Source organism: Pseudorca crassidens, chromosome 16 (genome assembly GCF_039906515.1).
Source record: "Pseudorca crassidens isolate mPseCra1 chromosome 16, mPseCra1.hap1, whole genome shotgun sequence".
In the NCBI taxonomy this organism is placed as follows: Eukaryota; Metazoa; Chordata; class Mammalia; order Artiodactyla; family Delphinidae; genus Pseudorca; species Pseudorca crassidens.
In genome coordinates this window covers 61,660,221-61,682,518 of record NC_090311.1, presented here as the reverse complement: position 1 = coordinate 61,682,518, position 22,298 = coordinate 61,660,221, and the positions used below count along the sequence as shown (strand labels likewise).

The window sequence follows — 22,298 nt, the reverse complement described above, 5'->3', positions numbered from 1 at the left end:
CTAGAGCACAGGCTCAGTAGTTGTGGTGCATGGGCTTAGTTGCTCTGCAGCATGTGGGATCTTCCCGGACCAGGGCTTAAACTCGTGTCCCCTGCATTGGCAGGCAGATTCTTAACGCCGTGCCACCAGGGAAGCCCTGCACTATTGTTTCTTGATTGCTCCTTCCTTGTCTCTGCATCCCCTCACTTCCCTGATTAGCAACCCGTTGAACCTGCCCTTTGGAACTCAGGGAAGGTCATGGAGGCTGAAGCCTATTCCCTACAAACAAGAAACAGGGGACACAGGGTCCTGCTCGGTTTCACTACCTCTCCTGAACCCCAAAGGGCCAGTGTCAGGGGCTGCACTGGACTTTGGCTAGAGGGATGCTGGTATTGTAATTGTAGACCGACAGTTTGGGGAGAGGAAATGGCAGAAGGAGAGTTCCTGAAGGACAGCTGGCCTTTCTGGCATCCTTCCTTACAAGGACAGGGAGACCTCCTCTCCCTGAACCCTCAACACACAGTAACCACAACCACAGAAGGTCTACACACAGGGCACGACAGCATTGTTTCTAACTGATCTCACGGTTCAGCTGGTCTCGGGGGTATCAGCTGTTCTGTAATGCATGACAAATCACTGTGGTTAACTTAGCCCATCCGGGTCTCCTAGATACGGTCATTAGACATTTGCCAAAAAATGTGCAGAGGGAATGCTGGGGGAAAAAGGGAGAAGGGTGATGTGGAGAAGGGCCTGGTTCCTCTGTATGTCCCGGAGCTCTGCCAAGGACTCAGAGTTCACATAAACTCAAGCTCGGGTTTTGGAGATGGGATGGGAGGTGGGGGGGGCAGCCATCAATAAGGAACAGGTCACAAATCCTCAGTGAGTTTGTTCTCAGTCCCACTTTTGCCCCTATTTTCAAGGCTATGCTTACAATAATGATTCTTAAATAGGAACATGCATCAGAATGCCCTGGAGGACTTGTTAAAATACAGATTACTGGGCCCCTCCTCTGAGTTCCTGATTAAGCAGGCCTGGGGTGGGGCCTGAGAATCTGCATTGATGACAGACACTGAAGGGATGCCGATATTCTGTTGCTCCGGGAAACCCTGATTTGAGAACCACTGGCCTAGAACTTCTTGGCAGGACAGTGGCTCTCAGGTATCAGGAAGAAGAGATCCAAACTTTTCTTCATCTTCACTTTGGGCTGAGGTGGGAACCAATGATGAACGGCCAGGGGGGCCTGGTCCTGGGTGGGAGGAGCCTAGAGTGGTGATGCTCTAAGATCACCTGACCAGGAACCGGGAGTCTTGGGGTATTATTTTGCTCCTGAGTGATCTCACTGTGTGGCCTTGAAAAGGTCACCTCTGCTCTCTGGGCCTCAGTTTAGCCCTTTATAAAATGAGCACATGGCACTTGTCTGTATGTTATAGTTTTCACAACAAAAAGGTTTTTTGAAAATAAAAAGGAAGACAAAATGAACTAGGTGACCTCTAAGGGGATGAGGGTGGGGGAATCTCATGCAGGCACCACGTGTACTCAGAAGCTTGTGGGCTGGAATCCAACTTGGGAGTGAATATGCCTGATATTAAGTAGCTGCAAGTACTGCCTGGGGCAATCGCCCAACCTTGCAGAGCCTGGAAGGAGGATGAGGATACTCATGCCTAGGGCTGTTGTGGGAACTGATGCAGATATGCAAAGTGCCTGGTCATAGGTGGCTGCTAGGATGATTGCTTTGTTATTTTCAGTATCTCTTCAAGGGTTGGGGGGGACACAAAGGTGACTCTTCTCCCCCATCTCTGCCTGACTGTGGAGCCTGGTGACCTTCTTGTTGATGGTGGAATCAGAACTTGCAAGTATATATCTCAGGTTTTCCCCTGGAACGATTATTCTGATAAATGCTTAACTCTCCAAATTTTCTTTCTTCCTTTCTTTCTTCCTCACTCCCTCCCTCCCTTCCTTCCTTCTTTCTTTTTTTAAATTTTTATTGGAGTGTAGTTGATTTACAATGTTTTGTTAGTTTCTGCTGTCCAGCAAAGTGAATAGTTATGCATATACATATATCCACTCTTTTCTGGTCATTACAGAGTATTCAGAAGAGTTCCCTGTGCTATACAGTAGGTCCTTATTAGTTATCTATCCTTATCTATCTATATATAGTAGTGTGTATATGTCAATCCCAGTCTCCCAGTTTATCCCTCCTCTCCACCCTTTCCCCCTTGGTAACCATAAGTTTGTTTTCTACATCTGTGACTCTATTTCTGTTTTGTAAATAAGTTCATTTGTATCATTTTTTTAGATTCCACATAAGCAATATCATATGATATTTGTCTTTCTCTGTCTGACTTACTTCACTCAGTATGACGATGTCTAGGTCCATCCATTTTGCTGCAGATGACATTATTTCGTTCTGATTTATGGCTGAGTAATATTCCATTGTATATATGTACCACATCTTCTTTATCCATTCATCTGTCAATGGACTCTTAGGTTGCTTCCAGTTCCTGGCTATTGTAAATAGTGCTGCAGTGAACATTGGGGTGCATGTGTCTTTTTGAATTATGGTTTTCTCAGGGTATATGCCCAGTAGTAGGATTGCTGGGTCATATGGTAATTCTATTTTTAGTTTTTTAAGGAAGCTCCATACTGTTCTCCATAATGGTTGTACCCATTTTTTTCTTTTTTTTAACAGCTTTATTGAGATGTAATTCACATACCATAAAATTCATTCTTCCAAAGTGTACAATTCAGTGTTTTTAGTATAGTCACAGTGTCTTTAGTATAGTCACATATATACTAAATATATGCAGTCATCACTACTATCTGAATTTAGATCGAAGCCCCACAGCCATTAGCACTCACTCCCTATTCCTTTCCTCCCCAAGCCGTGGCAGCCAGTAACCTAATTAGTATCTCTATAGATCTAGCTATGCTAGGCAGTTTTTATAAATGGTTAACTCCCCAAATTTTCCATGAACTTTTCCTTCTCCAGCTTCCATTCATTTGATTATTAATTTAACTAATATTTATTGAGGGCCCACTAGGTGCCAAACACAGGACAGGCACTGGGGATACAATTTGGAAAAAAATCCAGACAAGGTCCCTGCTCCCTGTGGAACTTGTGGTCCGGGGGGGAAGCAGATGTTAATCTGTGAATCACACAAAATCAGGTGAAACTCAACAGTGAGAAGTACTGTGAAGGAGATGGACAGAGATGGTGTCCCTGGTTGGGCGGGCCAGACAGGCTTCAGTTAGTGACGACTAGAAGGCTGTCCAAAGGGTGAGCAGGGATTGACTGGGCAAAGAGGCAGGATAGAGCATTCAGGGCAGAGTGGACAGCCTGTGCAAAGGCCCTGAGGCAAGATGAGCATGGTGCATACAAGGAGCTAGCCTGGAGGGCTGTGAGTGGGGGGACACGGAGGCAGGAAGGACAGCAGGACCACCCTGTGCAGAGCCTCATAGGCTGTGTTAGGGAGTCTGGTCTTTGTCCCAAGAGTAACAGAGCCTTTGGAGGTTTTATAGCAAAGGCAGATACATGATCTAAGGTGTGATTCAAATATGTCCTCGGATGCAGTTGGAGAAGAGGTGTCAGGGGCCAGAGCTGGGGAGAGGGTCTGTTAGGACAAACTTATGGCAGTGGCCATTGAAGGGACGCTGGTGACCTGGTGGGGCAGGGGACGCATTTGAGATGGAAGTAGCTGTATTTGGGGGTCCTTTGGAGTTGAGCACATAGGGCTTGGAGGTGAGCTGGTGACTAGGGTGGCCTGGCTGTCTGGCTTCCTAACTGGGTGGATGGTGTGGCTGTCACTGAGCTAGGGGGGAATTCCCTTTCTCCTCACCTGAGTACGTCAGAGCTCAGAGGGCCACTGGTCCCACCAGGAGACACAAGAAAGGGCTGCTCTGTGTGTGTTTCAGGGTAACATGTAAAGCACAGCAGCTGGCACTCAACAAATGACAGCCACCTGCTGGGCCCCCAAACTGTGACAAGCCTATGCCACTAGTGTGCCGTGTCCCCCATCCACATCCTGCCAGGGACTTCCGGGCTTCTTGCTGCGCAGACCTGTCTCAGGCTGAGGCTCTTGCTTCCTTAGGGGCGTCTGTGGCGCCCCCTGAGGTGGGGAGATTTTGCTGTCTCAACCTCAAACCCCCTCTTCCTCCTCTTGGAAGGTGGAGCAGGGGAGGGAAAGAGCTGGTACCTGGGAGAGAGGCTGTGCTCCTGCAGGTGAGAGAGCAGGTACCTGGGTTTAGTCTCACTGTAAACTAGCTGTGTGACCAGAGGCGAGCCCCGTCCCTCTCTAGACAGAACCTGTAAAATGGGGTTGGGGCACTGGCTTGGAGACTGTCTCAGGGCACCTCCAGCCCCAGTCTCTAGGGTTTTGTCTGTGCTCAAAGGAGAATGTGCCAGTGGTTGGGGCTGTCTTCCTCGTCAGGGGGCGCTCACGGGTGACCCTCCTCCCGCATCCGCATCCGGTGCGCACTTCTCCGTCCCTGTCTCTCCTGGTTGTCAGGCTTTCTCTTGCACCTGTCATGTCTTCCAGGTGGTTGCCGACTGTGTGCAGTGCAAGCTGTTTGCATCTCCCCATCTCCTGCCAGGGCTTTGGACGGGAGGAGTGTTGGACAAGTGTCGGAGGGCTGTGAGCAAGAGAAACATCCAAGCAGAATCTCAGGTGAGAGACTGGGAACCCAGAACCTGCCGTCCTTGGAGGGTTCCAGCAGATGCCAGGAGATTTCTTTGCTTTGGCTCCGATCATCTCCAGAAACAGGGCCGGCCACGCAGCCATTTCCTCCACCTTCTGGCCCAGGCTCTGAGCTCTGCTCCCATGTCCCCTCTTCCTAACAAAGGCTTCCTCAGTAGAAAAGAGCTTGGACATACAATATTTGCCAACAAAAGCAACCATTGTAGCCCCAGGGAAGGGGGTTGGGGTAGAGAGCCAGGGAAAGGTTTTGCTCTCTGCTTGCCGAGACTGGCTCCAGGGAAGGCCTCAGCCCACAGTTCATGAGTCAGGCTGCTGGGGTCCCAGCTGTAGTCTCTCCCTCTTGACTTACCAAGTCTAAGGCAGGAAGTATGGGGTGGAGTCCAGGGAGAGCACTGCAAGTTCCCCTGGGATGGCCCTGCAGAGGGAGAAAATTAGCAATCACATGCCACGACTTTTCCCTTCTGTCGCCACAGGGCCCCCACTCTGCAGCTGGGAAAACTGAGCCCCTGAGAAGGGAGGCAGGCCATTTAATCCTGAGCTCATCTGACGGGTTTGCGGAGGGCCAGAATGGAGACGGTTCACTGCCTCTCCTGCAAGTTCCCACTGACACGTGGACACCTCACACTCTTGCTTCATCAGCCCTCACACACAAAACCACAGTCTGGCCCTTGACTTCACGGATCTTAAAGAACCAGAAAGAGGAGAAAGAGAACTCTGTTCTTCCCAAACTTAATGTAGATCTGTTTGCTGGTGCCATTTCAAATAACTGGATGCTCTGATGTTGCTTGGAATAGAACACACTCTGCATTTCCACAGGACTTTAAAGTTTAAGTCTGTGACTCCTGTGATCCTCACCATTTCCCCTTTGACAGATGAGGTACTGCAGCCCAAAGGGGGAAATGACTTGCCCTTGGTCACTTGGTCTGTACTGGCAGTCTAGCCTACAACAGCCTTCTGACCCCTACCCTTGTCTCTCTCTCCTACTCAGCACTAGATTCTGGGTCCTGATGCCAGCTCTGCTGCAAATGAGCTGTGTGTCCTGGGACATGTCACTTCAGCTCTCTGAACCTCCTTCATAAATGTACTGGCCCTCCAAAACCCTGATGTCATTTCATTCATTCCACAAGTGCTGCTTTCCAGGAGGCCTGAGTCAGGTCCTGGAGCCGTGAGGATGAAGATTCCAGCTCTCTGCCCACAAAGTGGGACCATATTCAGAGCCCAGGGAGGGTGTGGACTGGGAAACCTCACATGGAGAGAAGAGGGCAGGAACCCAAGTTCTCTTTCAGGGGACCCAGGGATTCCCAAGAGAAGTCTGGTCAGAGAATTTGCATCCACAATTTGGCCACCCTTTAAGAAAGCCCTACAACAAAATGTCTGAACTCAAAAGAAAGATTAGGGGTCTTTATACACTTTACAGAAAGGTTCTTTACTCTGCAGTTCTTAAAAACAAAACAAACCAAAAATAACAAAACTCCTTTCTCCAATTCCCACCTCTGGATTTACAGTGCATTCGAAAATTGTTAGGAACACATTCACAGAGTAAAGCAGGAAAGGAAAGGAGGAGTTGGCCTGTTTGCCTGACTACTGAACGGGTCTCAGCAGCATTGCAAAACCAGCAGCCACTCTTATCTCTTAGACTCAGTTTTTCCCACCTTAGGCTGTGTGGTGGATACATTGGTGCCAGGTGTGGAAGCAGAGAATGGTTGTTTATTGAACCTTACTATGTGCTATAATTAACACCCATTTCGCAGACGAGGAAACCGAGGCTCAGAGCTAGGATTTCAATCAGGTCTGGCTGACTGTAACGCCAGGGCTCTCGGCTCACCTTGCTCAGCCCTGCTCTTGACTAAGACACAGATCAGTCACTGCACTTGGGGGCCCAGGGAGCTGTAGTCTGCAAAATGGGTAGATTCAAGGGGCGGAAGATTACTGGGGACATCAAGACCATTAGGAGAGAAAGGAGACACTCTCTTGGGGGGGGTGCTCACCATCTCGCCATCCAAAGGCGAGACATCCCATCGGCCCAGGAGCTCTGGAAACTGGGCCCTGCAGTCAAGTAAAGGGTGGTGGGGCGGAGGAGCCTAGGAAAGTAAGGGCCATCAATCCCGGGGAGCCCATGAGCCTGAGGGGACACTCGCCCAGGGACCCCGAAGCCCCAGCTCGGGCTCCGCGTGGCACTTCCGATCCGAGTCCTGCGCCCCGCCCACGGGCGCTCTGAGCCCCCAGCTCCGACCCGCGCCCGGCCCCGCCCCGCCAGTGTGCCCACCCCCGGCCCGCCCCGCGGTCCACTTGCCCGGCTCCCGCAGCGTCCCGGAGCGTCAAGGCGCTGGCGGATTGACCCGCCAGCAGTTGGCTGTGGGGGCGCTGGCGCGTCGGCCACTCCGCTCTCCCGCCGGCAACCTCGGGCTCCCGGAGCCAGCGGTCCAGACGGCGGCGCCGCGCGGGGGGCCGGGATCGGGCGGCTGGAGGCTGCGAGGCGGGAGGCAGCGGAGGAGGCGGAGGCCGGCCGGAGCCCCGAGCGCGCCCCAGTCTCGCTCGCAGCCCGGAGCTCGGGGCTCGGCGCCCTCCCGGCCCGCGTGCCCGCGCGGCCACATGGCTCCTCTCCGCGCGCGGCTGTCCTGCCTGCTGCTCTTGCACTGTGCGCTCTGCGCCAACGCGGGCAGCAGGACCCCAGGTGCGTGCGGGTAGGGCGCGCAGGGGCGCGCGGGGTCCGGGGTGCACGCGGGTCAGGGTGGCCCGAGGGTGCCCGAGGAGCCCGGCAGCTTTCGAGCGGGTGGGAGGCTGTGCACACGCTGGGTCTGAGCTCTCTTTTCTTACCCCAGTGCCACCGACGCTGTCCGGGGATTTCTCTTCCTTTCTGGCACAAGACTAGGGAGAGACTCCAGGAGAGCACTTGAGGATAGGAGCCTTTTCTTAGGGGTTGTGTATCTGTCTCTTGGTCTCTGTGTTTCTCTCTCACTCTCTGTCTCTCGCTCCTGTGTGTCTTTCTCTCAGTGTCTTCTCTGTCTCCAGCTTGTATGCATGTGTGCACATATGTGTGTACGTATGTGCAAGTGTCTGTCACACACACAGAATCAGGCTGGCAGGTGGTTGCCCCACACCCCAGTGAACACCGGGCACTCACACTGCTGCACAGAAACACACATACATCCCTCTCCCCCAGCATTCTCACACTCTGTGCTGTGCAGACAGCCTCTCACACGCAGATCAGACACACTCCACCCTCACTTTGCAGTGTGAGGTGCCCTCCTGGTGGCTCTGAGCATGGGGTGGGGGCTCTGGTCAGTTCCAGGCAGGGTGCCTGCTTGTCTCTGAGCTCTGTTCACGTACCAAACAGGATCCCCCTAGCTGAAGTCTTGGGGGTGCTCTGCTGCAAAGGGTAAAACCAGAGGAAAGTTCGTCGTCTCCCTCCCCGCCCTCCAATAACTGCCTTGGGCAGGAGGGATTTTCAGGGCACATCATTTTCTAGGTTTTATCAGTGCCGTGAAGGGGGCTGGGGACACGAGATAGAGCTGTGTGGAAATGAAAATTCCTCCCTAAGTCCTATCCATGAATCACTAGGCCTAGAAGCCAGGGAGCTGTCATTCCTGCCCTGCCTGGCTCGGCTTAGCGAGAGCTGTGTGAGGACGGGCTGCTGGCATGCGGCCTGGAGCATGGGGCCATGACCTCACGCTTAATTCAGTCCGAGTGGGCAGGTCACCCCTGTGTCTACTTTTATTTTTGAAGATCTATATTTACCCAGCTTGGGGCTGGGCCATGTGAAAATCTCGGCAGCCACTGCTGCTTAAAAAAGTTTTCTTTCTAAACCTGGAAAAATGTGGAACCTGCATTCCCTCCCTTCCCTCTCCAGCTCCTCTTTTCTCCTTGACACGTGCCCAGGAGGCCCTGAGTTTCTAGGTGTGTTTGTTTTGCCAGCTGTGTTCCGGGAGCTTGGCGACGAGGGCCCTACCTACCCCGGGGTGGGCTGGTGACTTCAGGGCACTGGGGAGTTTGGGCACATCCAGCCATCCCTCTTTGCCCTGGGGGCTTTCGGGGAATTTCCTCTGTAGTGCCCAAGGTTGGAAGGTTTGTTGCTAGAGTGACAGGACTCTGGCATCATTTGTTTCCCTCCGCCAGCTGTAACAAGGGCCTGGGGGCTGTGGGGAGCAACGTGTGTCTAGCAGTTTACGAACTTGAACACCGATCATCCAAGTGCAGAGATCCAAGGGCTCTGGAAGCACTGGATGAGAAATAGATGAAATTGGGCTAAGGGGTTCCTCCAAGGTGACGGTCAAGGTTGCAGAGCCCTTCCTGCCCCCATGGGATTTCCAGCTTCTCCCGCTTAGCTCTGCCCAGACGGCACTGAAGTAACTCTTTCTTTATTTCCAACAGAGTTGAGCTTCTCAAGAAAGCTCAGTGACTATGGTGTGACGGTGCCCTGCAGCACAGATTCTCAGGGACGCTTCCTCTCCCACGTGGTATCTGGGCCACCAGCAGCCTCCTCAGGGAGTACAGAGGTGGACAGACCACCCGCACCACGGTCACACTCCGGTCACCTGCGGGTGGCTCGAAGCCCACTGCGCCCCAAAGGAGTGACCTTGCAGCCTGGCAGCGGGGGGCGCTCCTCCCTCTACTTCAACGTCACTGTTTCTGGGGAGGAACTGCACTTACACCTGCGGCCCAACCGGCGGCTGGTGGTGCCCGGAGCCTCGGTGGAGTGGCAGGAGGATTTTCGGGAGCTGTTCCGTCAGCCCTTGCAGAGGGAGTGTGTCTACACCGGGGGTGTCACGGGCATGCCAGGGGCAGCTGTCGCCATCAGCAACTGCGACGGATTGGTAAGGGACAAGGCTTTCATCAAGCAGCACCCCCCACCCTCCCCCTTTCCTCTCCGTCCCCCTCACCGAGCCAGACCGACATGGTTTTCTCCTTGGCTCCCGTGCGTTCGGGATTCCTGTGGGCACAGCCTGCAGTCTGGGCCAAGTCAGGGGCTGCGCCGTGTTCCAGAGAGAGCCCCGCGTGCCCCTTTGGCCACCAGGTTCATACTGTGCCAGCTGTAAAGTGGCCGAGATAGGATGGTACCTTATCCTGTTCATCCCCTCACCATCTACGGACACACGGGACCACAGCTCACCTGTCAGGGGTCTGAGAGCAGACACACGCAGGCGTGAGGCGGGCCGGCTCTGCTGGGGTTGGGTCCTGGCTGTGCCGCTCACTGGCCCTGTCACTTTGGATAAGTTACTTGCCCTCCTGTGGTCCTTTCCCTTAGCCATGAAGTGGGATTTATTCATTCTGAACGTATTTACCGTGCGCGCTCCACGTGCCAGTCGGGAGCTGGGAATACGGCAGTGCCTGAGACAGACACAGTACCCTGCCCTCTTGGAGCTGATGTGCGGTGATGAAAATATGACCTACCTCACCAGGCAGCACGGCCAGTGGTTGACACCTGCTTGGCACATGGTCAGGGCTGTCGGTATCAGCTGCTGTTATTATTATTAATTTATTTTTTTTTTGCGGTATGCAGGCCTCTCACTGTTGTGGCCTCTCCCGCTGCGGAGCACAGGCTCCGGACGCGCAGGCTCAGTGGCCATGGCTCACGGGCCCAGCCGCTCCATGGCATGTGGGATCTTCTCAGACCGGGGCACGAACCCACGTTCCCTGCATCGGCAGGCGGACTCTCAACCACTGCGCCACCAGGGAAGCCCGCCGTTATTATTTTTACTGCTGTGTCCTTCCTCGTGCCCCACTGTCTCTGGTCCCGAAGCCAGCCTGCTCTTCCGTGGCTCTCTGATGTGAGTTCCCTTTCTCAGGACCTGCTCCCTCCTCCCAGGCACAGGGAACCCCCTGCTAGTTGGTTCCATGTTGCAAACCAGAAAGCCACAGGTGGCTTCTCTCCTTCTTGTGCTCAACTCAGGCTGGATCCCATTCCCCTTGCTGCCCCGTCTGCTGTGTATCAGGCCCTTGTGAGCCTGCGTGGCAGCTCCAGGGCCTTGATGGGCACTGTTTTCATGGTCTCTGCTTTGCCAGGCACGAGCCGATATGTCCAGGAAAGGACCTGCTTGCCAGTCTGCCTTTGAGCTTTAAGAGAGGGATGCGTCAGATGCGGGGATGGTAAGGGGGGGAGTCTTCCCTTACTGGCAGGGCTGGGAACACTTCTTACCATCTTCCCATCCTTACGAGGTATCTTCCTGCTGAATGTCATGGCCGCCTTTCTCTAGACCAGGGTTTCTCAATCTTTTTTTCATTATCATCCCCTGAGGAGCCTTTTAGACATTTTTTTCCCCAATTGCTCCCCAATGAAACCTTAATACCACAGCTATACTGAATATCTGTGCTTTATATATGAAAAGAGTAAATTTTCTGCCTCCCAGATAACCAATTTTTGCCCCATCGGAGGCACTAGAGCCCCCATTGAGAGGCATGGTCTAGGCAGTGGTTGGTTTTCAGAGTTGAGTGTGCACCAGAATCACCTGGAATGCGAGGGTTCTGTGGAGCGGACGTTGAGGAACGCAGATTGTAAGGATAGCTGGAGAAGGCTGAGATCTTGTCCTGCTGCCAGGGTGAGCCTTGGCTGCCATCCCGCCCTGGCTCAGCGGTCCTGGGACTCTCCTCAGCCTGTGGCTAGCGCTATGCTGTGGCCACAAGTTTTGGTTGAAAATCCAAAGTGACGTGAGGAATCGCGTAGAGATGCCGTGTCTGTGCAGATGGAGAGATAGAAGGCACCAGTGCGCGTCAGTGGCTTGGGCTGAATGACGTGGTGACCTGAAGTCATCAGCCGAATGGGCCGTAAGCTGTTCAGTGACATTCCTTGACAACCTCCGTCAGTGTCCACGGGGACCTAAACAGAGGCGTGAGTGGATGATCATCGCCATTAATATGTAACTGCCCACACCCTTTGCACCCTGGAAACCTTCTTATCATTGAACCAGCTCAGCAGACATCGACAGGTGGTCACTGGATGCTCAGCTGACGTTGCTGACTTTTGGGGGCTTCTGAGGAAACGTTCTCATTGGCTCTGTGACCCGGGCAAGTCACTTCCCCTCTCTGGGCTTTACTCTTCTCATTTGTCCAAGGAGGGGCTGCACTCACGCCTCCCTGGCAGACAGAACTCGATTCTATGTGACATTTGCAGAAGCTGGGTCAGGTCTCGGAGGCTCCATGGATGAGCTCCTGGAAGCCTGTTCTGCGGTGGGACTGAGGCTCCGGGAGTGGCTTGCCTGGTCCCTGCATTTGGTGAGAGGCAGAACTGGACCTCCTGGGCTGGGCCCCTGCTTGTGCCCTGGGCTCCAGAGTCCAGTCCCTAAGGCCAGTTCTCAGGGGTCTCCCTGACCTGGTCCCTGACAGGGACCACAGCCCAGCACAGAGGCTCCCTGTCCAGGGCAGCGATTTCCTCACCTCCAGCCCACTCCAGAAAATGGCCCTGTGTCCCGTGAGAGCAAGGGCTGTTCACTGTCACCCAGCTGAGCCACCTTTGGATTCAAAGGCCACAGTGCAGCCCTTCTGATGATAAGATTTCACCCTGCATCTTTACGTGGACTCTGGGTTTTAACCCCATCTTCTTCCATGTCTCAAATGCTGAAGTCATTCTGTCCAAAAAAATACGTACTGAGCACTGGCCATGGGCAGGGTCCACACGGAGATGTGAGAAAGTGAAAGTGACACGAATAATATCAGCAACAGTCATGAGCCATGGCCACAGCCCAGGCACAGCACACATACTGTCATGTGCATTCATTAACTTCAGCCATCGTGTAAGTGGGGAAACTGAGTCATGGGGAGGAGGTGTGAAGATAATATCAATACATATAGCTTCTATTGGCACAGGACTTTATAGTTTATAAAGCCTTTCAGTTGTATGAGGTGCGTACACAGATATTGTTGTAACCCTGCTTTGCAGAGAGTCAGGTCTTCAGGTCTCTGTCCTCAAGGAACTTGGGTGCTAAGCAGGGGGTACCCCACAAATAGTTTCAACAGTAACTTTTTGGTTTTCTGTAGCACAGCAGGGAGGGCTATTTGGTAAATGGGAGTGATTATTATCTTTGTCTTAGAGAAGATAGTATTTGAACTGGGTCTTGAAGGATGAATAGAAGTTTGTTGGGGCCAGAGGGTGGGTAGGGCGTTCTGGGCAGAGAAAAGAACTTGCCAGTGAGGGAGCACCATGCTGGACGGGGCCGGGGAGGTGATCCTAGAAGACACTGGGCAGGTGGGCCTTGGTCTGACCTTGAAGGAAGGGCAGGATAGGAGAGGGGGCCCAGGGCAGGGAAGCAGCAGCCTGTTATCTGAGAAGAGTCTGGGCTGGGAGTTGGGAGCCATGACTGTGTGACCCTGGGCAAGCTGCCCTCCTTCTCTGGGCCTCCCTTGCCTCCTGGGTGTATCATGGAGCCTGTAATGGATGAGCTCAGAGCACCTTCTAGCTCTGGCATTGGTACCTTGTGACACAGGGCAGGCCTTGCTGGAGGAGTTTGAAGCCAGGCCACTGTAAACGTGTAGTCGACTGCCCCTTCCTGGCGGGTCCTGGGTCTGCTCCTGCCAGGCCTGGGCGGGGCTGCAGGTGCAGAGAGGAAAGACACCAACCCTGAGCTTGGCCCTCATGGCTTAGCAGACCTTCCAGTTGGAAGACGGTCGGAACAAACCCTCCTCTGTGTGGACAGACTTGCAGCCGTTTGGACTTTAGCTGCTCTGGTGAGAAGTGCTGTGTCTAAACTGATGACTCGATCCTCCTTTCCAGCTGGAACCTGCAGTGGGAGCAGTGACCATTATCTCTTCCACGTCTCCTGCCGTCCCACAGAGTCAGTCACCACGGGCACCGGAACAGACACTGGGCGGGTTCTGTGCACGGCGGTTAATTCATGCCTGACACTGAGGAATGGGCACTTTATCTCACTTCCCACCTGCTCTGCTGGAAGGCCTGGTGTGTCATAGTCGGGGAGGGGGTCGGAGGCGGGGGACCAGGAATGAGGAAGCCAGGACCCCTGCCCCAGATGAGTCTGGAGGATAATGGGAAACCAGACATAAAAGCAGACAGATTACAATCCTGTGTGAGTCAGCAGCAGGAGGACCCGTTTGTTTTGGTTAGGGGATCAGGGAGGGCTCCTGGAGGAGGTGGCATTGGCTCAAAATGGTTCAGACATTATAAACGTGAAAGAAAGTGCCAGGCCCTTGGCCAGCAGAGAGAACTGCTGACCCAGAGCAGGCTTGTGGGTGTTTGGGGGAAGGAAATAGGCGATGTGGGGAGGCCCAGTCGTACCTGCAGAGTGTTTCCTCTGGGGTTGGGGGCAGCTGCCAGACACTGGGGTCCCAGATTGGGAATGCGCCCAGGCAGCAGTGGCAGCCTGCTGGTCTACTCTTCAGAGCCTCGCTTGGGGATCCTGGCCAATCAACGTGGCAGTCCCCCCAATGCTCCTGTGACCCGAAACCTCAGGTCCTGTGGGCAGGGAGGGCCTGGGTCATCTCAGGTCCCCTGGCTGGGGCCAGGTGCAGAACAGACTCTCTGCTAGCAGTTGTGGTTCTGAAGTCCTGAGAGGCACATAGAGGCCTGGGTGGGGGGGCCACTACTTTGTGGGTCCTGGAGGGGTTGTGGGGTGCAGGAATGAGATCAGCAGAGTGGGACCCCTGCATACCATCAGGAGCCCAGGCTGCCAGCCTCCTGAAGGCCACTTGCCCCGCTTCTACCTCTGTCTCCGGGGCTCCTGGGCCTCGCTGCCCCTGCACTGGGGTCACGGGGGCTGGGAGGCGTCACGTCCCCCCCTCTTTGCCCTCAGTGCCTCTGTGAGTCAGGGGCCTGGCGTGGAAGCAGCCGCACGTGTAAGATTTGTCACCATCTGGTTCTGTTTTCCACCCTCTGCAGAACGTGCATTTTTAACGGGTTGCAGAGTAGACCCCTGGCAGGCGGTATGGGGAGAGGGCAGGGGAGGCTGTTTCCCAGCTCTGCTTCCTATCCTCTGCCCAATGGTGTGCAAGTCCCAGCAGTTCTCTGAGCCTCAGTCCTTTTGTCTTTAAAATGGTATTAAGATGCCAGGTGGAGGGCGTGTGTGTTGGGACTGACAGTTGAAATGGCCCGGGGTTCCTCTGTGGGGTGAGGAAACGTCCTAAAGATGATTGCAGTGGTGGTTGTACAGCTTTATGCAGAGACGAAAAGCCATTACATTCTGCACTTTCTTTTTTTTTTAATTTAAAAAGAAATTTTTTTATTGGAGTAGAGTTGATTTACAATGTTGTGTTTCAGGTGTACAGCAAAGTGAATCAGTTATACATATACATATACAGACATTCTGCACTTTAAATGGGTGAATTGTACGGTACATGAATTATGTTTCAGTAAAGCTGTTACCCGTAGGGCCTGGCCCATAGAAAGCCCCGTGACAGGCGTTTTTAGTCATAATTAGGAAACAGTCTAGGGTGGCAGAAATTGTGGAGTCTCTCTACTCTAGTGCAGACTAGCTGTGTGACCTTGAATAAGTTTCTAAATCTCTCTGTGCTTGGGATTCCTCATCTGTAAGGAGGAGAGGAGAACAATCGTCTATAGGGCTGTTCAGAGGATTAAATAAGAAAATGTAAAAAAGTGAAGGGCCTGGTATATGGTGGGGCCTTAAAAATGGGGATTATTAATAGTAATATTTATTACTTTTTTATAGTAATTACTACAGTAATTACAGCTATCATTAATGGTGAGAAGTACTAAAAGTATTGTTGGAGTCCCTCGTACTGCAACAGTACGTAGATTATCAGTGCTCTCTGATGTGAGCCCGAGGCCACCTCTGGTTCCCGGGTTGGCCAGGCCCTGCCTCCCCTCTGCTGTGGCAGCTTTCTCTGCAGAATGGTGCTTGCTCAGTGCGCGGGAGTGTATTACGACTGGTCTGTAATAACCCCACATGCCTTCCAGGGCAGGAGGGTACTGAGAGGTGCCAAGTGGAGCATTCTGTTAACAATCTGTAGGCACCTTCCCCCAGCCAGGCCCTTGACTAGCTCCTGGGGATGCAGGGTTGAAACTCACCCCTCTCTCCCTGTGCTCCAGAACCCATGGTTTAAAGAAGGCCGATATGCACAGTAGACAGCATGAAACAAGACTGATCACACTAAACGTCAGTGTTGTGTAGGAATGCAGGGAAGTGTAATGCACTTGGTAGGTGGCCTAGAGGTGAGTACTGAGAAGGAGAGGTGCTCAGGGAAGGCTTCCCAGCGGAGGGGACATTTGGCCTGGGTATAAAAGCATCAATAGGAGCTTTTAAAGCCAAGAGCTAGGAATTTTAGGCATTCGCAGGGAAGGAAATCCTACGTCTTTGCAGGATTCAGGAAATGGTGAGTCATCTCAGCTGCTCTCCACTGGAAAGGGGGGCGATGAAAATGTAGTTTGGAGAAACTCTGCCTCACTGTGGACTTAGATTTGCCCCTGTGGCCATAGGGAGCCATGGGTTTGTAAGCAGGAGTCGCTTTAGTATTTGGGGAAGATGCTAATCTTTCCAGCTGCATGCTGGCGCAGTCCTACTGTAGCAGATTTGCCTGGGGCTCCTCGGTGTCTTTGTGCCAATATCTGTCCTTGCCCCGAGGTTGCTCCATGACGTCTAGGGAGTGAGTGGGCTTTCCTGGCAGCTCCTTGGCAAGCACCCAGCTCTGCCTTGCTGTCTGTGCCTGCCCTGGGATGTGGAGTGTGAGGCCTGGAGTTTCAGAGGTGCCCTCACCCAACTGCCCGGCAGGCCTGTCCCCACACATCGTGGCCTGCGGGCTGCCTGCCCCTACACATCTGTGCCAACAACCCTGGGAGGGGCGGGGGATGTCTGGCCCCGCATTGGTGCAGAGCTCGTCGCCTTGCTCCACCTGCCTCTCCAGCCCCGATGGTGGATCCTGCCCTGCAGACCCTCCCCCTCCCCAGCCAGCCTGGTGTGTTTGCACCTCACTTTGGAGCCCATGCCTTTGCTCATGCTGTTCACACCTCCCACGGTGCCTTCCCTTCCCTCTGCTTGAGGCATCCCCCATCTTGGCCACCCAGTTTCCAGAAGTCAGGAACTGTCTTAAATGTTTGCATTTCTCTGCATGCCTAGCACAGGGCTGGGTTCGCGGTACACAGGAGGTCGGGACTTCAGCTGCCTCTAGGAGCAGGGATTAGCGCAAGGGAAGAGGGCCAGGTACTAGGGGAGAGGTGGGAGAGCGGCAAATTCCTGTTTAAAGGGAGTGCCGATCTGGTATCACATTTGAGAATTTTCAGAGAGAAATCAGAAATATGGATTTTTAAGCAAAGTGTTCTATTTTTTAAGACAGTGTGTGGGCCCAATGCAGCAGGGCTCTTAGCTGGAGGCCTCAGCTTGCCAGTGAGCAGTGCAGGGGATGAGAGCATGACCCCTGCAACCAGACTGCCTGGGTTGAAATCCCAGCCTTGGCTTTTTCATGCTGTGTGGCCTTGGGCAATTACTAAGCCTCTCTGTGCTTCAGTTTCCTCATCTGCAAAGTGGGGATAATATTAGTCACTTCATAAGAGCTGTCATGTGTGCAAAGGGCTTTATTAGCACAGTACCCGATATGCTTCAGCCGTCGCTATTAAATGGTGTGGATTTATTGGTTGAGTCTGCCGGGTCTGAGGGGATGGGAGCAGGAGAGAAGAGGAGAGGAAGTCAAGAGTACCCCAGTTTTCTGCTTTACAACCCCAGAGGGGTCTCTGGGCCTTTAGCTGGGCAGGCAGAGCCCATTCCTCCCAGCCTCCTCCAGGCTTGTTCATTTTTTTCTCCGGCTGCAACTTGCTTCTCACTCCCGCCTACATTCTTCCCCTGGAACATTCCCATTGGGCTCTCAAGGGCAGGGTCTGAGCTTAGTCACCTGTGTGTCTCTATGACCCCGGCACCTGCCACAGGGCAGGCCCTCAGTGGATGTTGAGTGAGCTGACGGACCGGGAGAGGGAACGTGGCGGGCTCCCTTTCAGAGGCGGCATAAAGCTCACGTTGGCATCTTCTCACCTCTGTCAGATGGGGAGGGACAGCGGGCCTGTCCTCCTCTCTGTGGCTGTCTGTCTGCTCCTAGGCCAGCGATGGATGACACATGGCACTCGCAGTGCCACTTGGCCTCCTGCACGCCCGGCAAGCCCAGCAGGTCAGCTGTGCACGCTGCCCCCGAGTGCGTGTCCCAGTGTGTGCTCCAGGCACCCATGCCCCGTGGGCCTGAGCCAGTGGGTGAGGCGAGACTGTTTGCTTTCCTGCCCTCAGTGTGCCCTTTACTGGTGAGTTTCTGTCTCCAGAGCTCGCATCCTCTGCGAGGGTGCAACCTGCTTCATCACGTTTGCTATTCAGGTAACACAGTTCCCTGAGAAGCCCTCAGTCCTTTGTAGAATTTATGTTTCTATAATGAAAACAAGAAATTGTCTTTTTAGAGAAAAAGGGAGCTTCTGACCTGCCACATCAGGGTGACTGTGTGGGTCTTTAGGTAGAAAGTGGCCTACAGCCCTTCTTACACTTCATAGAGTATGTCCCCCATGGTCACTTCCTGCTTGTGGGGCTGTGGTCTGGGGGCTGCAGGCATGGGCAGCAGTCAGCATGCGGTGACTTGACCCCAGCCAAATCCCAGGAGGCGGGAGCACAGGTTTTCCTGGGGAGATAGGCAGTGTGGGGAAACTGAGTGACTGTATCAGTTATCCACAGCTGTGAAACAGACCAGCCTAAAACTGCTGAACTTAAAACAACGGCATATTCTTTCCACAATTCTGTTGGTTGGCTGGGTGATTCCTCTGCCGGTTGCTGCCTGGACAGTTGGTGAGGCTGGAAGGTCCAGGCTGACCTCATTCACACATCCGGCATTGGTGCTGGCTGTTGGCTAGGCAGCCTCAGTTCTCCTGTCTGTGGCCTCACACCCTCCAGTAGGTAAGACCAGCTTCTTTCACGGCAGTCTCAGGGTAGCATTCCAAGAGGGTAAAAGTGGAAGCTGCAAGATCTCGTAAGGAAGATCTTCTAGTCTTGGAAGTTGCATAATGTTGCTTCTGTGCATTCTGTTGGTCAAAGCAAGCCACAAGGCCAGACTAGATTTTCCAAGAGTGGAGGAATGGACCCTACCTCATTTCGAAGAGGCATGGGAGCAGAGACAGGAGGCATTGTTGCAGCCATCTTTGCAATCGTTCTCCCATACTGACCCTAGGCAAGTGGCTCGACCTCTCTGAGCCTCAGTTTCTGTATCTGTAAAGTGGGTGTTCCTACCTTGTAGTTTTGTTGATTAGAAATCAGGCACTTACAAGTGCTGCCACAGTGTCCAGAACAATGAATGGTAGCATTTGCTGTTATTATTGTTGATCTCTTGGAATAAACATAGAAACTGAGGCAGGTTCCACAGTGGGTTTGTTTCCAGACCCCTGGACGCCCATTCTAGTGCTCTTGCTTCCCAGAAGGCCCCATCCCAGCAGGTCCTCTGTCTGAGTGGCCCAGGGTCTGGATCCTGGGTGGTTTTCCAGTCTTCGAGGCGGTCTGATCTTGCAGTTTCACTTCCCGAGTTTCCCCACGGCTGTGCCTTGCTGTCTGCTCTGGGTTAATAACTTATTTATGATATGGAATAGAAGCCAGACATCACCTCACTGCCGCTCCTTCCGTGCAGAGCCGGCCTCCCATTCCAGGGAGGGCTGGTCTAGGGGCTGGTTTTATTTTACTTCCCTGGTATCTTCGGGCTGGCTGGAGGGAGGGTGGCCTCTGGGCTGCTCCGTGGGCTGGTGAGTGGGGTGGGGGCTGTGCTTGCCTTCCACCTGCCTTCCAGCCTCAGTGCGGTCCAGGCCCAGGGCTGGGCTTTTGGTGAGGACCTGGGGAATTTCCGCATTCCCCGGACCCTGCAGTGGAAAGTTCCCAAATCATCCGCCAGACCCGGCCTTCTGTTTTCAGCATGTGGGCCTTTTCCTGCCTATAAAGCCTTAGAAACAACAAGAACAACAATAAGAAGAACAGTAGCAGTAATATTTGTAGGCTGCCTCATCCCTGGCGGCTCCAGGGAGCTCTGTATCAGCACAAATAACCCTCCTGTTATGAACACCTCCGGCAGTGAATCTCAGCTCAGCGTCACTGCCAAAGTTCACCCTAACTCAGCTATGACCGGAAGAGGCTTTGGGGGCCTCTCGGTCCCCTTCTCACTTTTCCAGACAAGGAAGCTGAGGCTCAGGGAAGGGAAAAGACTCACCCAGGGTCACGCAGTGGGCGACAGTCAGGGCTGATGGGGTCCAGGTCCCTGACTCCCAGTCCCGTGCTCCCCCCACAATCCCACACAGCTTCTCCTGAGTTAGTAGACGGGAATCGTTCCTGGAGGTCCTAAACCCTGTAACGGCCAGGGCCTCGGTGGCCATGGCAACGACTTCAGAGCGCAAACACTGAAGGGATTGGTCCATCAGTTGCCTCGTGGGGGGCGTCCTGGGAGTCCTTGGGCCTGGGTGCCGAGTGGAGGTGTTTGCGAGGCTCCCCCTGCAAGGGTGGACAGCTCAACTTCTGCGTGTCGTTGTCCTCCTGAAGACTGGGAAACCTGTTCAGAGAAAACAAATGCCAGCCTCCCAGTGAGCAGGATTTGAAGCTCAAACGAAACCTTCTGGTGCATCTCAGCTCCAAGTCGCCATTGCCGCTGTTTTATCCATTTTCAGAATTTTGCAGGGCAGTGGGTTGCCGTTATGCACACATCACTTGACATGGAACATTAAAACCCTGCACTCTCCTTTTCTTCTTCTTGCCATAACATGGCTGAGGGGGCAGTAGATCAGGCCCTTTTAGAGAAACCTCTGAATGTGGGAGTGTTTGTTAGGACCTGGTCGGTCTGAATGCAAACCCTGTTCCCCACGCTTTGCTTGAAGCCCTTTGTCAGTTTTTGCTTTTAAGCCAGCCAAATATTTATACCTTTGATCTGTCCAGAAAACATTCGTCCCCCCAGGCCACCCCGCCCCACAGCAGAAGTTAATTTCCGCCCCTTGAGGTTGGCAGGAGCCCACACTCTGAATTAGCTCCTCCAGCCCAAAGAGGCCTTGTTGAGTGCTTATATTTTCTCACCTCATAATTCACAGTCCCGAGGCTGTCCCCTAAGCCACAGCGTGTTTTGTGGGAGAGGACTCTCTTTAAGGGTGGTATGCCCAAGGGGGTTCATTCTGGAGGATTGGACCTGAGGATGTTGGCCGAAGGTGCCTTGTTCCGAAGTTGGTCCTGTGTTGTGGATCAGTACTTGTCCTCTTGTGGAGAAGCTCGCATCTGGAAGAGGGACAGACAGACATATGTGGGCGGGATAGAGCACCCGCCAGAACCACTGGGGACGTGGAGGAGGGGGCGGTGATGGGGTGACATGTGAGCTGGGCTGGAAGGGCATCCCGCAGAGCTCTCCGCAGGGCACAGGCGTGGAGGCCCGCGTGCACAGGTGTGGCTTTCCAGCTAATGTGGTTCTGTCCGCTTGTCCCCACTGTGCAGAGGAGGGCGGCGATGCCTGGAGGGGTATATGTTGTCAGGACCCCCGTGTGGGGTTAGACCTGGGCCCGGCACAGGAGTTCAGGCGTCTAGGTCCACTCATCTTTCCATTCTCCTGTGCTCACCTGCCTCTGCAGGGCCCTCTGGGGGCAGGCTGATGTCAGGATGGATCAGAGGGGAGCCCTGGCTGGGACAAGTGACCTGCTGGGGGCCAGCCCTCCACTGCAGGTAGGACCGGCCGCACCCTTTCCTGGAGCCACCCCGCTGTCCTCTGGCTTGCTTCTGAGCTGTAGGGTTCAGGCCTAGAGGCGGGGAACCGTTCCCCAGCTCAGGGCCTGGCAGCTACACCGCCTCCTGGCGTTTGAGGGCTGCTTCCTGTCTCCTTGTCTTGAAGCCTCCGCTGCTGCCAGGACTTTGGGCCAAGCAGGGAGCCAGGTGGAGCTCCCAGCCCAAGCTTGGTGGGCCGTCCGTGGTGGTGACTGAGGGGGGAAGCCTCAGAGCCACTTGGCTCCTGGGCGTAGGGAATGGAAATTAATGGTGGCTGCCAGCCTGGCAAGGTCTGCCCTTGACTCTGGCCGGGCTCCAGGGTGGGGGCTTGCGGCACAGGGGGACTCTCTGAGCACCTGCATGTGAGGCCCCGCCCTGCCGCTGGGCCAGGACCCCTGCCACTGGGCAGGGAGGGGTGTCATAAAAAGCAAGCACCCTTCCTGTAAGAACATTTGCCAAGCCTGAAGCAGAGCTGCAGGAAGATCTAAGCAGCTCTGTTCCCCGCAGAGCCAGAGGACAGACTCGGTCGCCGCCTGCAGCAGCAGGAGCAACGTAGAGATGTCGCTGTTAATGTCCTCACTCTCTGCACTGTGGGCTCCCAGCTGGGAGGGCTGTGACAACATTGACTGGCCACTGGCCGCCCAGTAGATCACAGCCTCCCTCCCCACCTCGCGGACCCACCCAGCTCAGGGCAACTTTGGCGAATTACGCTTCACTCGCAGTGAAGTGGCACCTTAAGGGCAGGCGGTGGCTAGGTTCTAACATAGCGCCTAAGGCACAACTCACGTGTCGTCCAGGTGATCCTTGGTCGTGCTCAGCCCGGGGAGATGCACACAGTGTAAGAGGGGTGCAGTCACCCGGCCTGTCTGGACTCCCCTTCCCCGCCCCCCCTTGGTCTGGGTGTATACTCAGTGTCCTCTTGTCCCCTGTCTGTCTTTCTTGCCCACTTCCTGTATTATGACCGACTGATTCTGGTCGGACACCTGATGCTGAT

At 54.1% G+C, this 22,298-nt stretch overlaps 1 protein-coding gene and 1 long non-coding RNA gene across 4 annotated transcripts in view; one reads left to right on the top strand and one right to left on the bottom strand.

Annotated features, from left to right (window-relative positions):
• Positions 1–2,699: 2,699 nt before the first annotated feature.
• Positions 2,700–6,809, bottom strand: LOC137209243 (uncharacterized). The gene is made up of 3 exons (XR_010935958.1): positions 6,662–6,809; positions 5,023–5,088; positions 2,700–4,608 (listed from the first exon to the last, which is right to left on the bottom strand). It is a non-coding gene; the product is annotated as an uncharacterized lncRNA (long non-coding RNA).
• Positions 6,810–6,982: 173 nt separating this feature from the next.
• Positions 6,983–22,298, top strand: part of ADAMTS14 (ADAM metallopeptidase with thrombospondin type 1 motif 14) — a 92,406-nt gene continuing 77,090 nt past the window's right edge. For 2 of the 3 annotated variants that reach the window (XM_067710667.1, XM_067710666.1), the window contains exons 1-2: positions 6,984–7,347; positions 9,045–9,487. In XM_067710667.1, coding sequence (XP_067566768.1) covers positions 7,266–7,347; positions 9,045–9,487 — 525 coding nt within the window. In that variant the 5' untranslated portion in view covers positions 6,984–7,265. Of the gene's footprint in view, positions 7,348–9,044; positions 9,488–22,298 lie in introns of all 3 variants that reach the window. The other variant, XM_067710664.1, reaches the window with a different exon arrangement.